The following is a 12,274-nucleotide window of genomic DNA, read 5'->3' on the forward strand; positions in this document are numbered from 1 at the left end:
TTAAAAGATCTTAAGTCTGTGGATATTGCCCTGGTCGTTCTGGGTAGTCATACCCTCTTGGTAATGGGGAGGGAGTTGGTATTTTGGCGGCTGGAAAGATGGTGTGATGTGAGGCAGTCTTACTGACCTAGAGTGCTGCTCTGGGGAGATAAGTGATACTGAAGATGGTGTCCATAACTGAGGTGAAGCCCTGCACTCGTGTACAGGTGCTTTGCGAGGTTTCAGGACATCTAGTTCCACACCAGCATGACTTAACTGGGAGTTCCTGTGAAACATCATGGACTGTGATCCAGGAATCTTTCTGTGATACTTGCGAAACCAGTAAACCAATATTATCAGAAGCACCCCAACGGTGACACAAAGACTGCTTAGTAAAGCAGATGGGGTCTTCCTAATGGTGGAGTCATTCTTGTCTTGAACTGTAGGCACAGTACTGTTGAAGGACCCATTGGACGGCTTTGTAGTGAGAAAGCAGACTTCACTATATGAAATGTTGAAAATTACATCGATTTTGTATTCTGGCAACATTGCTTGGACAAAGTGTGGGCTAACATACCCATTCGGCACTCTTAATTTCTCTAGTGCTTCCTGGATGTCATCTTTTGCGCACCAGCTGGAAGATCTGTTGGCACTAGTACACAGTGAGCTGTTATACCATGAGATTACTGTGGACCCAGGTTTGAGAGCAGTCACCATGATGTCTTTGGGACTGCTGGAGTTCAAGTAGAGGGAGAGCTTCTCTAGAAACAAACTAATCCTTTTCCTCTCTCTCAAGAAAGAGTAGTAGCTGTTTTTTGTTCTGATGGTATAAAGGTGGCACGGTACGTTTGTGGGCTTCAGAAGCTCAATGGTGAAGGATTCCCAGGCAGTCAGCCCTCCCGAATCTGTGGCAGACAACACAAACTCCTGAGGTGAATACTGGAAATCAATATCAAGGGGGTAGCCATGCATGGTTTGCTGAGAGGTGTTAAACTGCAGCCAGCTTTCTGATCCCGGTGGAGAGCCATCAACTGGAATGATTTGTAGAGATAACCGACTTGAGTTGCCATCTTCTTCATCATAAAATGTGTTGGCAGGTACAGGAAAAAAGAAGAGGCATCCAATAGTTGCTGTTAGGAATTTAATGGAATGAACAACCTTTGGGGAAGTGTTTGCTTGCCCTTTGGAGAGGAGGGAGAAAAGGAAAGGAAAGAATTATGAGGGGAAAAAATAGCTGTCTGATACTGAATGAAAGCAAAGAAATCCCATCAGCCTCAGGATTATGCAGCATGTTGGCTAGAAGGGACCTCTGGAGGTCATCCAGCCAACCTCCTGCTCAAAGCAGAGCTGTAGCCAAGATGAAATGAGATCAAGCATGGCTTTGCCTAGCTGAGTGTTTAAAAATTTGTGAGGATGAAGGGTCCCAAGTCTCTCTGGGTGACTTGTTCCATTGCTGCGTTACCCCCAAGTGAAAAAGTTTTCCTGATGTCTGAACCTCCTGACATGCAGTTTTGTGACTATTGCCCCTTTTCATATCATCTACTGCTTTTCAGAAGAGAACTGTTACGTGGTGCTCTAGACTCCTTTTTGAGAAACAGTCCTTCTTATGGATTTTTAGGGTCAAAAAACTCCCCACTGCTTTTCTTACATTATTTCCCTTTGATAGACATTGTGAATCTTTCCTTCCTATGAAGTGAGTAACTGAGCACAACCACTTAGCTACACCATCATTTTGGAAGACAATTTGAAGACTTTTTTAAAAAATGCTTTCTCTGCACTAAGATCGAAATGTGTTGGTAATCTAAAGTTTCTGTAGCATCCTTAAGTGGGTATCACATACTAGTCTTTGGGAGACTTAGACTGAAAATACATGGTGATAACTATCCACAATCCAATAAAGCACTCTTTTGTTTAATCTGTATTTTTTCCAAACCCGATGCTAAGAAGACCAACATATAATCAGAGGATAATCTCAGGCGCAATTAGAAAGGTTCAAGTTTAGATTTTAGTCTGAACAGATTAATTCAAAGCTGAAATACAGGAAAGAAAAGCTAAGTTGTCTTTAAAAATATCTGCTTCACGTCATGTGATAACTAATTGCTAGTGTCTTGTAAATCAGCAGCAGGCCGCTTCAGCTTAGCCTGCGTTCAACTGGATGGGTGACGTGTTTTTTCAAGGGACAGTGTCCCCGTCACCTGCGAGTGACAATGGCGGATGCTGGAGAACTAGTAAGGGAATTCTGGAATCACCTCACTTCTGCTGAAACTTAAGCTTAAAACAGTACTATAAGACGTCTTTGATCACATCTTAACAACAACTTGATTTGCTGAAGCATATTTAGATATATGTTTATTTAAAAAGTTGTAAATATGCACAGCACTATTCTTTCTAGGCTAACGTATTATTAGGTCTTGGATAGTGCCTTCCCAAACAATAGTGATCTTTGTTGGTGACATGGACAGTGGGATCGAGTGCACCCTCAGAAAATTTGCTGAAAACACCAACCTGTGTGGTGTGGTTGGCACGCTGGAGGGAAGGGATGCCATCCAGAGGGACCTTGACAGGCTGGAGAGGTGGGCCTGGGAGAACCTCATGAAGTTCAACAAGGCCATGTGCAAGGTCCTGCATGTGGGTCAGGGCAATCTCAAGCACAAGTACAGGCTGGGCAGAGAATGGATTGAGAGCAGCCCTGAGGAAAAGGATTTGGGAGTGCTGGTGGATGAGAAGCTCAACGTGAGCTGGCACTGTGTGCTGGCAGCCCAGAAAGCCAACCGTATTCTGGGCTGCATCAAAAGAAGTGTGGCCAGCAGATCAAGGGAGGTGATTCTGCCCCTTTACTCCGCTCTTGTGAGACCCCACTTGGAATACTGCGTTCAGCTCTTGAGTCCCCAACACAAGAAGGACATGAACCTGTTGGAGTGGGTCCAGAGGAGGGCCACGAAGATGATCCAAGAGCTGGAGCACCTCTCCTCTGAAGACAGGCTGAGAGAGTTGGGGCTGTTCAGCCTGGAGAAGAGAAGGCTCCGGGGTGATCTTATAGCAGCCTTCCAGTACCTAAAGGGGGCCTACAGGAAAGCTGGAGAGGGACTTTTTACAAGGGCATGTAGTGATAAGACAAGGGGAGATGGCTTTAAACTGAGAGAGGGGAGATGTAGATTAGATATAAGGAAGAAATTCTTCACAATGAGGGTGGTGAGGCACTGGAACAGGTTGCTCGGAGAAGTTGCGGATGCCCCATCCCTGGAAGTGTTCAGGGCCAGGTTGGATGAGGCTTTGGGCAATCTGGTGTAGTGGAAGGTGTCCCTGCCCATGGCAGGGGGATTGGAACTAGGTGATCTTTAAGGTCCCTTCCAGTCCAAGCCATTTTATGATTCTAGTAACTTTTACATAGAAATACCTCAACGTGCCTCTCAGATGATGTGTTTACTTCATAGTGACAGTTACGTGTGTCTCATTTCTGATGCTTCCAATATTGAAGAAAAAGGGCAGTTTTCCTTCCTATTATTGCAAAGTTCTTGATTGGATATTTTTTTCTTTTTGCATTATGGAATGCTTATGTAAACTTCAAGGCCCTTGCCTGTATGATTGGATGGTTTACTAAAATCCCAGTTTGTACGACAGTTCAAAGCTGCCCAGCAGGAGACTGCCTGGTACTGTGATACTTTACCTATCAAAGACTCTAGCACAGATATCTCCTTAGCAGGGCTGTCATCAGGCATTACCTTAATTTGCCTTCATTCCCAGTATTAAGTTTGCAGGAACCCCGGGACTGCGCTTGCACAAGCTGAGATCCTCAAAGTGCAGAAGCTCATGACTATGTTTCCATATGAAGTGTCCTTTTGGGAAACAGACGCAATTCTTGAAGAAACAACTCTTAAGTCTGCAAAGAAGCAGTCCAAGCCCTGATGTCCGAGTGCTCTGTCATCAGATTCTGGAATGGACCTCATGTATGAGGCAATTATTAAAACATGTTATTGTTTCATCTTCTATTTCCAACACCAATATGATTTTTTTTTTTTGTTTGGGGATTTTATGAGAATGTTTGGGTTTTCTTTATACCATTGAGCTGGGTATAGCATCAAGAATAATTTCAGATTAATCGGGCAAGCACTGGGCGACTCAGCATCACCCTGCTTCTGGAGGTGGCAGGCATCCTGCCTGGGACAGGATTACTTTGAGTGTTGGGCATCTGCCCAGTTTGAAGAGCTCCTATGAATATGTGAACGGACACCAAGTAAGCTGTAGGGTGATAAAATGTGGTGACGAATTCGAAAGGAAGTCTCTGTGTGACCGTCAGATGAAGTTTGGTGGCAGGCGCAAGGAGTAAAGGAGTCAAGATGCAGGGATTGCCTGCAAGCTGTGACAAAAATGCTCCTTTCTTCCTGCCGCTTCTCTGTCTCATTTATTTGTGTTTTCTACACTTCAGGAAAGAGACCAATTTGCAAGATTGAATAAAATCATACCCTAATCTTGTCCTCTCCTTGTATATTCCCTATTGTAAATAATAGAGATTAATTCAGAAGGATGTGAATCTTTAGCTCATAATAGTTCGAGGACTGCATGGGCTCTAGTATAGGAAACCAAAGGAACCTTGCAAGATGGATAAAAAGGTTGATGAGGTCAATGTTCAGAAGAAAAAATATAGAAGTAAACTTGTTTTTACCTGGAGTTATATTCTGGAGCTCTTGTGAAACAGAAAATGAAGGAAGAAGCCATGCACTTTCCATGGACTGTAGTCTTGCAGATGTGGGAAACAGCAAAGTGCTTGGATCCTGCTGCGATGGCAGTAGTGTCTGAACCACCTCTGTGAAAATGGGAAGATCATTACAGTTTAAGGTAAAAGATCGCTTAGATTTATATAAGAGGGATCTTATCTTAATAATTTTTTATAAGGTTGGGAATACAGTTTAAAAACTTTTATGGCATGTGATTGAAAACTTTGCCAGCGTGGGAAGGAAGCTAGAGTTCAACCTCCCCTTCAGAAAGTGGGGGAACTCTTTACTCAAGTGACTTCTCCCACTGGAGCAGAAAGGTATTTTTTTAACATCTCTAGATGGCCTGTGTTTGCAAGAGTATTAGTAACGGTATCATGTTAGGGCTGTGTTGCCCATCGGTGGGCTTTGACAGCTTCCTGCTTGGACACCTAATTCCAAGCCTAAATATTTCAGACTACAGTCTTGCACTATAGATGTAGACTTGATGTAGCTCTAGCAAAGTTTTACAGCCGAGATGGCTCTGAGGGGCATTAACAAAGTCAATGCATTAAAAATAGGGTCAGTCAGGTCACTCGAGAATGAAGGAATAGTTTGGGTCTGAATGCTGCGCTTAGTAAGTATTTTACATCTACTGTGTGCACCTTTTTACAGATGTAATATAAGCTGATTGAGACATAATCCTGCAAATTTATCCGACTGGCCCTACAAATGTATCGTCTCTGTAGTCTACTGCGTACTTAAACCTGAGTCACAAATTCGTGCAGTTGGAGAAGGTGGACTATAAAGGGTGTCTGCTCTAATTCTTTACTCCATAAGATACTCAACTACTTCTGTGTTGTTTCTGATAAATATTTATTATTGTGTTCTTAAAAATCTCTGCAGTGTTCCCTAAGCATCTCTTCTAATGTTTTATTATCCTTACTGTGAGAAAGTTTATCTAATGTCTAACTTAAATCATCTTAACTGCGATTGAAGGTCATTAGTACTGCTTCAGTTCCCTGGGGATACTGACACTTTTCATCTTTTCAGCAAACTGTTACATAAACCTACATCTTTCCTCAGTCTTCTAGACTGACTATTTTAGTTTGTCATGTTCTGTAGACCTTTGACCGTCCCTGTGTTCTTTCAGAGCTTTTTCAATGTGTCCATGTCTTTCCTTAGATAGAATGGCCAAAGCTGGGTCTGATCATTGAGCTGAGGTGTTACCTATACCAAGCTGAGTGAAAAAATTACTTTCCCTTATGAAGAGCACTGCTGCTAAGACACCTCTAGTGCAGTGAAGTCATGCTTTTGTAGAAGAAACTGTACCAGGCTGTTCTGCCTGGACTCTCAGGGCAGGAAAGAAGATGAATGGAAAGTAAATCTTAAACCTACCAGGTATGCTGCTGGACAGATGAGAAGTGGCATTAAATAAAGTCACCAGAGGTACTTCTACAGCATCCGACTTGACGTCCGAGATTTTGTGTGACTCCAGGGTAGGCTCGGTGATGTTTGGCAAAATCCTTCTTGTTCCCAGATGTCTGTCTGAATGCAATTCCTTTGTGCAGCTGCATAAAATGCTTGCAGACTGAGTCCCTGTTCTGAGCATGCTGCTGCCGTAGGAAGAACGAAGTGTGTTTGTTGATCTGGATAGCTCAGACATGTCAAAGGTAGAAAAGTCTGCTGACGGAGTAAGAACTGGAGCGGTATCGGGATGGGACGGAATGATCAGACTTGGTTCATAAGATGCTTCAGCTTTACTAGGGAAAGTGCTGTATAACATGCTAGAAAAGCAGGCTGAGGCTTCAGGACTGAGATTGAATTTGAGATAAAGTGTCTGTGCTTCTCTCTGGGTTACAGGAAAAACTCTGCTTTTTCCTCCAGCAAATGGAAACCCACTGGGCTGTGGGACAGTCGTAAAGGGTTTAGGTGACTGTTCATAGTCATTAGCAGACACTTGGCTCAGACTGCTACTTACTAGCACAGGTGGAAACGTGTCATCAACGGGAAACGTGAAGTCAGACCAAGTTGTGGCTCTTACTGAAGCTTTTGGGAATAGTGAAGGGGGCATTTCTGGAGAGAGGGGTGCACTAGAAAGCATTGCAAGTTCTGGAAAGTGTCTTTTTGCCTCGTCGCTGTAATCGGGCATTTCTGATACTGACATTGCTTCTGGCAAAAATACATGAAATTCTGTCTTAGAAGGAAATGTCTCTGCTGCGCTGTGAGGCCGGTCATGAAGAGTGTTTGTCATCCAAGTGTACGTGGGCCTTAAAAGCTGGTCTGTGTCTGAAGTGATGTCCTGTAGAGATTGGTATGTGGATTCTTCTGAGGTACTAGAAAGGAAATATGAGTCTGTCTCAGGCACATGAGGCTCCAGCTGCTCTAACAGCAAGGATGTGCCAGAAGCTCTAGTAGGCAGCACTTCCAGTTTGGTGAAGAGATGTGTTGTTTTAGTAGTCAGCGAAGGTGAAAGATCTGGAAAATTAGTGTCTGGAAACATAATTGATACTGGTGGGTTAGTTGACATGTCCCATGCTAATTCCATTTCTAAGGTGACCAAACTTTCTTGACCTATAAAATGGATGATACTTTGCATCTTGTAACTTGCCATTGTTATACTTTCTTCATAGAAAGATGACAAACTCTGGGTAGGTGATACCTGAAGTTGTGTGAGTAAGTGGCTTGGCACAGTACAGGACAAAGGCCTGGAAGCATCTCCCACAGTTGGTCTCTGGGTAATTCTCATCGGTTTTAATGTAGGTGTTGGTGTGATCATCAATTGCCTACGTTGTCGTCTTGGAGACTTTATTTCATAATCACCTCTCCTAAGTATTCTCCAGCCTGCAATTTCGTACCCTAGCAGCTGTGAGAGGTGATGTGAGTCAACATTGTGTCGCAGGACTTGGATGAATTCATGGAGCAGGGCAAACCCTCCGCACTTCACAGGCCAGGAGAGTCCTACATGATGGTTCACTGTAAAGTCGATGTGCCCAGTGTCTTCAGCCAGTATGGTCAGGCTCTGCGAGCCTCTGCGTGCCGAATCTGTGTATTGCAACAGGGTTAGCAGGGAGGAATCCAGGTGGAGATATTCAGCCATTGTGCACACAATGTAGAGGCGTTCCTGTACTTCCAGGGTTTCTGCTCCAGTAGAGAGAATGATTTCAGCAGAAGTGATGGGAACTTCCTTCCCACACCTGATATTGAAAGTCCAAAATTGCATTAGTTGAGTCATTTATCTACCACCCTGTTTTTGTAATGATACCTGTTTGGATTTAGTCTATCATCTTATGCACATGCATCACCCAAAATTTTACCTCTTAGTCCGAAACTTCCTCCTGCTGTACATATGAATGTTTCCCATTCCATTAACTTCAGTGAGCACTAAGTTTCATCCCATTGCTTCTGTAGAACACAGCAGCATGGTCTGAACTTACCAAACACTGTCCTCGTTATGTAAACTTGGAAGTAATTCACTTAGATATCCCCTGTCCCTTAGACAGGAAATGAAGGTATGTACATTAAGAAAGTGTAAATAAACAGTGTCTTATGGAGGGAATTCAGAGCCTTGCTGGGAGCCTGCCTTTCTCCCTGCTGACGGAAGAGCTCCAGTTCCTAACTGCGGCAGGGAGGCTGGATGCCACCCGTACAGTGGCCACCTGGAGAACCAGTGCCTCAACGCTGCTGGGCTTGCCATCTTCATGCCCGTACTTGCTCTGCGCTACTGCTCTGGGGCAACAAAACCTCCTGCTTTTAGAGTCAACATGTGCTCATCTGATTTTTTTTGGGGGGAGGTGTTTTGTTTTGGTTTTGTTTCTACAATGTCATATTTCCATGGTAGGAAAAAAACAGCCTGTGTCAGTTAGAGAGCATCCATCTCCTTTTTTTTTTCGAATATTTTTGTCCCACCCCCAATGATTAGGGTAAAAGCCATTGGAAGCTAGCAGTACTTACTGGTAGCTGTTTGGCATGTGGTTCAAGCTCCCCTCTGTGTCCAGGAATAAGATGCCATCCTGAACATTGATGGTGAAATTTCCAGCAGCTCTCCATGTTTTCTGGGCATGCATCCTGCCAGAGGTGTGTACGTTTAGCAGGTACACTCCGCTCTCCCCTGCCATCGGCAATCCTTGCAGCATGTTTGTTTTGGGGTTGAAGTCCAACCATTTTGGCAAATCTGCACCACCGGCTAAAGTGACCTGCTCCACAAGAGGATGGCAGATAAGCAGAATTAGGGATAGGAAATGGTGTAACTACTCTAGTTTCACATATTGCAAGTTGTGATGGGGACAGAAGTCCAGGAACAGCCAGAAATGATCCATTTAAAAATCTAGAAACCACAGTGCCTTAATTTTAGTGTAGTGCTTGTTTTGTGTGGGTTTTGTTTAACGTAGTGCCAATGCTTACGGTCTGTTTTTAAGACCCTGCATTCTTTAGACTGCAGGTAGATAAAATACATCGTGCGGAGGTTTTGTTTATTTGCTTAGTACGTAACTGCTACGTTAGCAGTGAATGATGGTGAGATTTTTGCCATCAGTTCTACTTCTGTCTCATACATCTGAGGCACTTCTCTAGGAGGAGATTTTTAACAAGTTAAATTTAAACATCAAGTGAATACCCATTTGCTGCAAGATTGTACCAAGAAGCGTATTTAATAGCATTACCTTGTACTGGGTTATCGTTCCCTGAAAGGCAAATACTGGCACTGGATAATAGAATATTTTTCCCATAAGGACGGTTGCATCTGGGATTCCTTGCAGGCTCTTTGTTTCTTCATGTCTGTTACTTGATCCCTTGGCAACCACGGCAGGTGTGTTTACACAGACAGATACCAGCGCAAAGAGAAGAGGGAACGTGGATGAGACTCGCGTTCCCGGGAGCAAAGGGGACCCCGAGGCAGGAAACCTGTTGTGGGTGCCCGCTGGGTCCCTGCAGGCATCCATCCTCGCCCAGCGCGCACAGGGGCTGCGCGTCACTGGCAGCCGGGCGCTGCTACTTCATCGCGCTTCGGAGCTGTAGGGGAAAGAAAAAAAACCAAACCCACATGCACATAGACTTCAGATCAGTCAGCTTCATCTCATGGGGAAGCAGAAAGCTGATAAACGTGTCAAGGCTTCACATTGCATTTGTTACAGCCCAACTGGTCTGTTTGGACTGCGGTGACACCTGGGGAGGGTTATAGGCTTCTAAAGAGCCTTGGTGCTTACCATTGCTGCTCCATTCAGCTGAAGGTTTTTCAGGAGAAAGCACTGTGTAGCACAGAGCCAGTTCATAATGCTTTTTATCCCAGTTTCCTTCAGTCTTGCTGTTGCTCCCATCTCTGCTTCTGTCATCATAAAAGCCCGCTTGGTCTCTAGGAGATGAAATGCTACACCAGGGCCTCATCAGGGGGGCCTTCAACATATGGCTTAGAGGAGAGCCAGGTAGACAGCGCAGTAACCTGACCCACCAGGATTTTGTGGTATACTGGCAGCAAAGGGAAAGGCAAGTATGGCATGAGGCAAAGACAGGCTGAGAGTCAATATCCTTTGCTTTGTAGCATCAAGGGCTGGACATTTGACTGGCTACATTTGACCCTTCTTTTTCAAGAGGAGATAAAAGCAATAATAAGTATAATAATAAACTAGTTCCTGCAGGTGCGAGGCCGTCGTAAATCTGTGAGTGGCTTCCAACTTCTAGATGAGAAGGGCATACACTATGCTTGGTCTATCCTGCTTGGGATGGCTTTATTTAAAAGCACACAAGGAGAAAATAACTGTAGGCAGCAGCAGCAACACTTACTAAACCAATGATACAGCTGGAAAAGCGTGAACAATCTTCTGGACCCAGACAACTGCAGAAGCAGTGCAGTGAGTATTCCTTTCTTGTCTCAGCTCTTGCAGCAGGATGTCTGGAAAACCACAGCCCTCTTTGGATTGGCTCTACAAACTCAATGGCCATGTACCTAGGAATGAGGTCTTGCTCTGCTGGTTTTTAACAAGTATTGTCTTCCTTATGTTTGTGAATGTGTTTGCAGTGTGCTTCTAGAAGTTGCTGGTCTGACATGCTTCATTGCCCAGATCCCTTCCATTTTAGCCATGAGTAGAACATGCTTTGGATAGAGTGAGAAATGGTAATGTAAATCAGTGCTCCTAAGTATTCATAGATAAAGACAAAAATTGTGGCTATCTCCTGAAATGCAGTGGTTTACAAGAGCCTGCAGTGTGTGTCCTATTGGAAGTACGCTCTGAAAAAAAAACACCAAAAAAACAGTTGCCCTACTGTTGATAGGTGTTCAGAGCTCAGTGAATGTGCTTGAGATTGGACAGAGATGAATCTGTATCCAGCCAAGTCTGTTTCCATTGCAACAGTGACTGGCTCTGAATAAATCAAAAGTTGTGTTTCTTTGACTGTGCTCGGTTACGCTGAGAAACGAGTTGCTACGCTCAAATCTGCATTTTTCATTGTCGATATCCCCCATGTTCTGTTCTTCTGAAATCGCTAAAAACGTAATGGCGTGTCCTCGTTCACTGATTACGAAACTATGAAAAGAGCAAGTAGGTGGTGGGGCGGAAATTCAAGTTGCAGATGAGAACTTTTATTTAGAGAATATAATTCTTGTGAAAGGAATGGGTGCTTGACAGCTGACTAATCTCTCCTAATGAATTTGCCTCCTGAGAGCTTAGTAAATATTGCCGTGTAACCATGTATGAATCATCAGTGTGCTCTGAAGTGGTGAGAATGCTCTGAGATCCCTTGGTCGCTGTGAGTTGAAAGTAGTCAAAACCACCTCTAGAAGTGCAACATCTGCCCCAATTCAGGGATCCAAAGCCCACGGACCTACATGCATTTCAGGTGGAGAAGGCCAGTGAGTGTTTCGCCTATTTGGATCCCTCCTTAGTAACGCCAAAGAACATAACTGAAGGATACACTGTCTCCTGTTTTCTTTTTCTTTTTTTTTTTTTTTAAGATAGACACAATGATCAAACAAGAGAGAGAAAAAGAAAAACTTGTAAAATGGAACTCATGACTGTCTTGTTTCCCTGTGCTGCTCCTGCCTACAGCATGTTCTGGGTACTCCTCCTTAGAGGAAAGGGGGAGCAAATCATAGAATCATAGAATGGTTAGGGCTGGAAGGGACCTTCAAAGGTCATCTAGTCCAACCCCCCGGCAAGGAACAGGGATATCTCCAACTAGATCAGGTTGCTCAGGGCCTTGTCCAACCTGGCCTTGAATGTCTCCAGGGATGGAGCATCCACCACCTCTCTGGGCAACCTGTTCCAGTGTTCTACAACTCTCATGGTAAAAAATTTTTTCCTAATATCCAACCTGAATCTACCTCCCTCTATTTTAAAACCATTACCCCTTGTCCTATCACAACTGGCCCTCCTGAACAGCCTCTCCCCATCTTTCTTGTAGGCCCCCTTGAGGTACTGGAAGAATGTCCAACACTTCTCTGCGCAATGTTTAGCGAGCCTGCTCAGAGTTGTTTAGGGTCTCCTGCAACATCCAAAATAGCCTAGAACGGTAAAGTTTTTTGGCCTCTACCACAAAGCTAATATTTTTTGTTGAGGTTTTTTTTTTATCTACTAAAGCCCCGGCACCTGGAATTGACTAATTGCTTGGCA

General features: G+C 44.1%; 1 protein-coding gene across 2 annotated transcripts; it reads right to left on the reverse strand.

Moving 5' to 3' along the window:
• LOC147528923 (uncharacterized) lies at positions 1-9,940 on the reverse strand. Of its 2 annotated transcripts, XM_086611111.1 has the most exons (6): positions 9,882-9,940; positions 9,332-9,506; positions 8,626-8,866; positions 6,069-7,874; positions 4,643-4,783; positions 1-1,160 (listed from the first exon to the last, which is right to left on the reverse strand). In XM_086611111.1, the coding sequence occupies exons 1-6, from the start codon at positions 9,938-9,940 to the stop codon at positions 1-3; spliced, it is 3,582 nt and encodes a 1,193-aa protein (XP_086467237.1). The 2 variants fall into 2 exon arrangements, with proteins under 2 accessions (XP_086467237.1, XP_086467236.1); XM_086611110.1 differs by lacking the exon at positions 9,882-9,940 and having other exon boundaries at positions 6,069-7,867; positions 8,625-8,866; positions 9,332-9,610.
• Between the last annotated feature and the right edge of the window lie 2,334 nt (positions 9,941-12,274).

Source organism: Tauraco erythrolophus, chromosome 4 (assembly GCF_009769465.1).
Source record: "Tauraco erythrolophus isolate bTauEry1 chromosome 4, bTauEry1.pri, whole genome shotgun sequence".
NCBI classification, from domain to species: Eukaryota; Metazoa; Chordata; class Aves; order Musophagiformes; family Musophagidae; genus Tauraco; species Tauraco erythrolophus.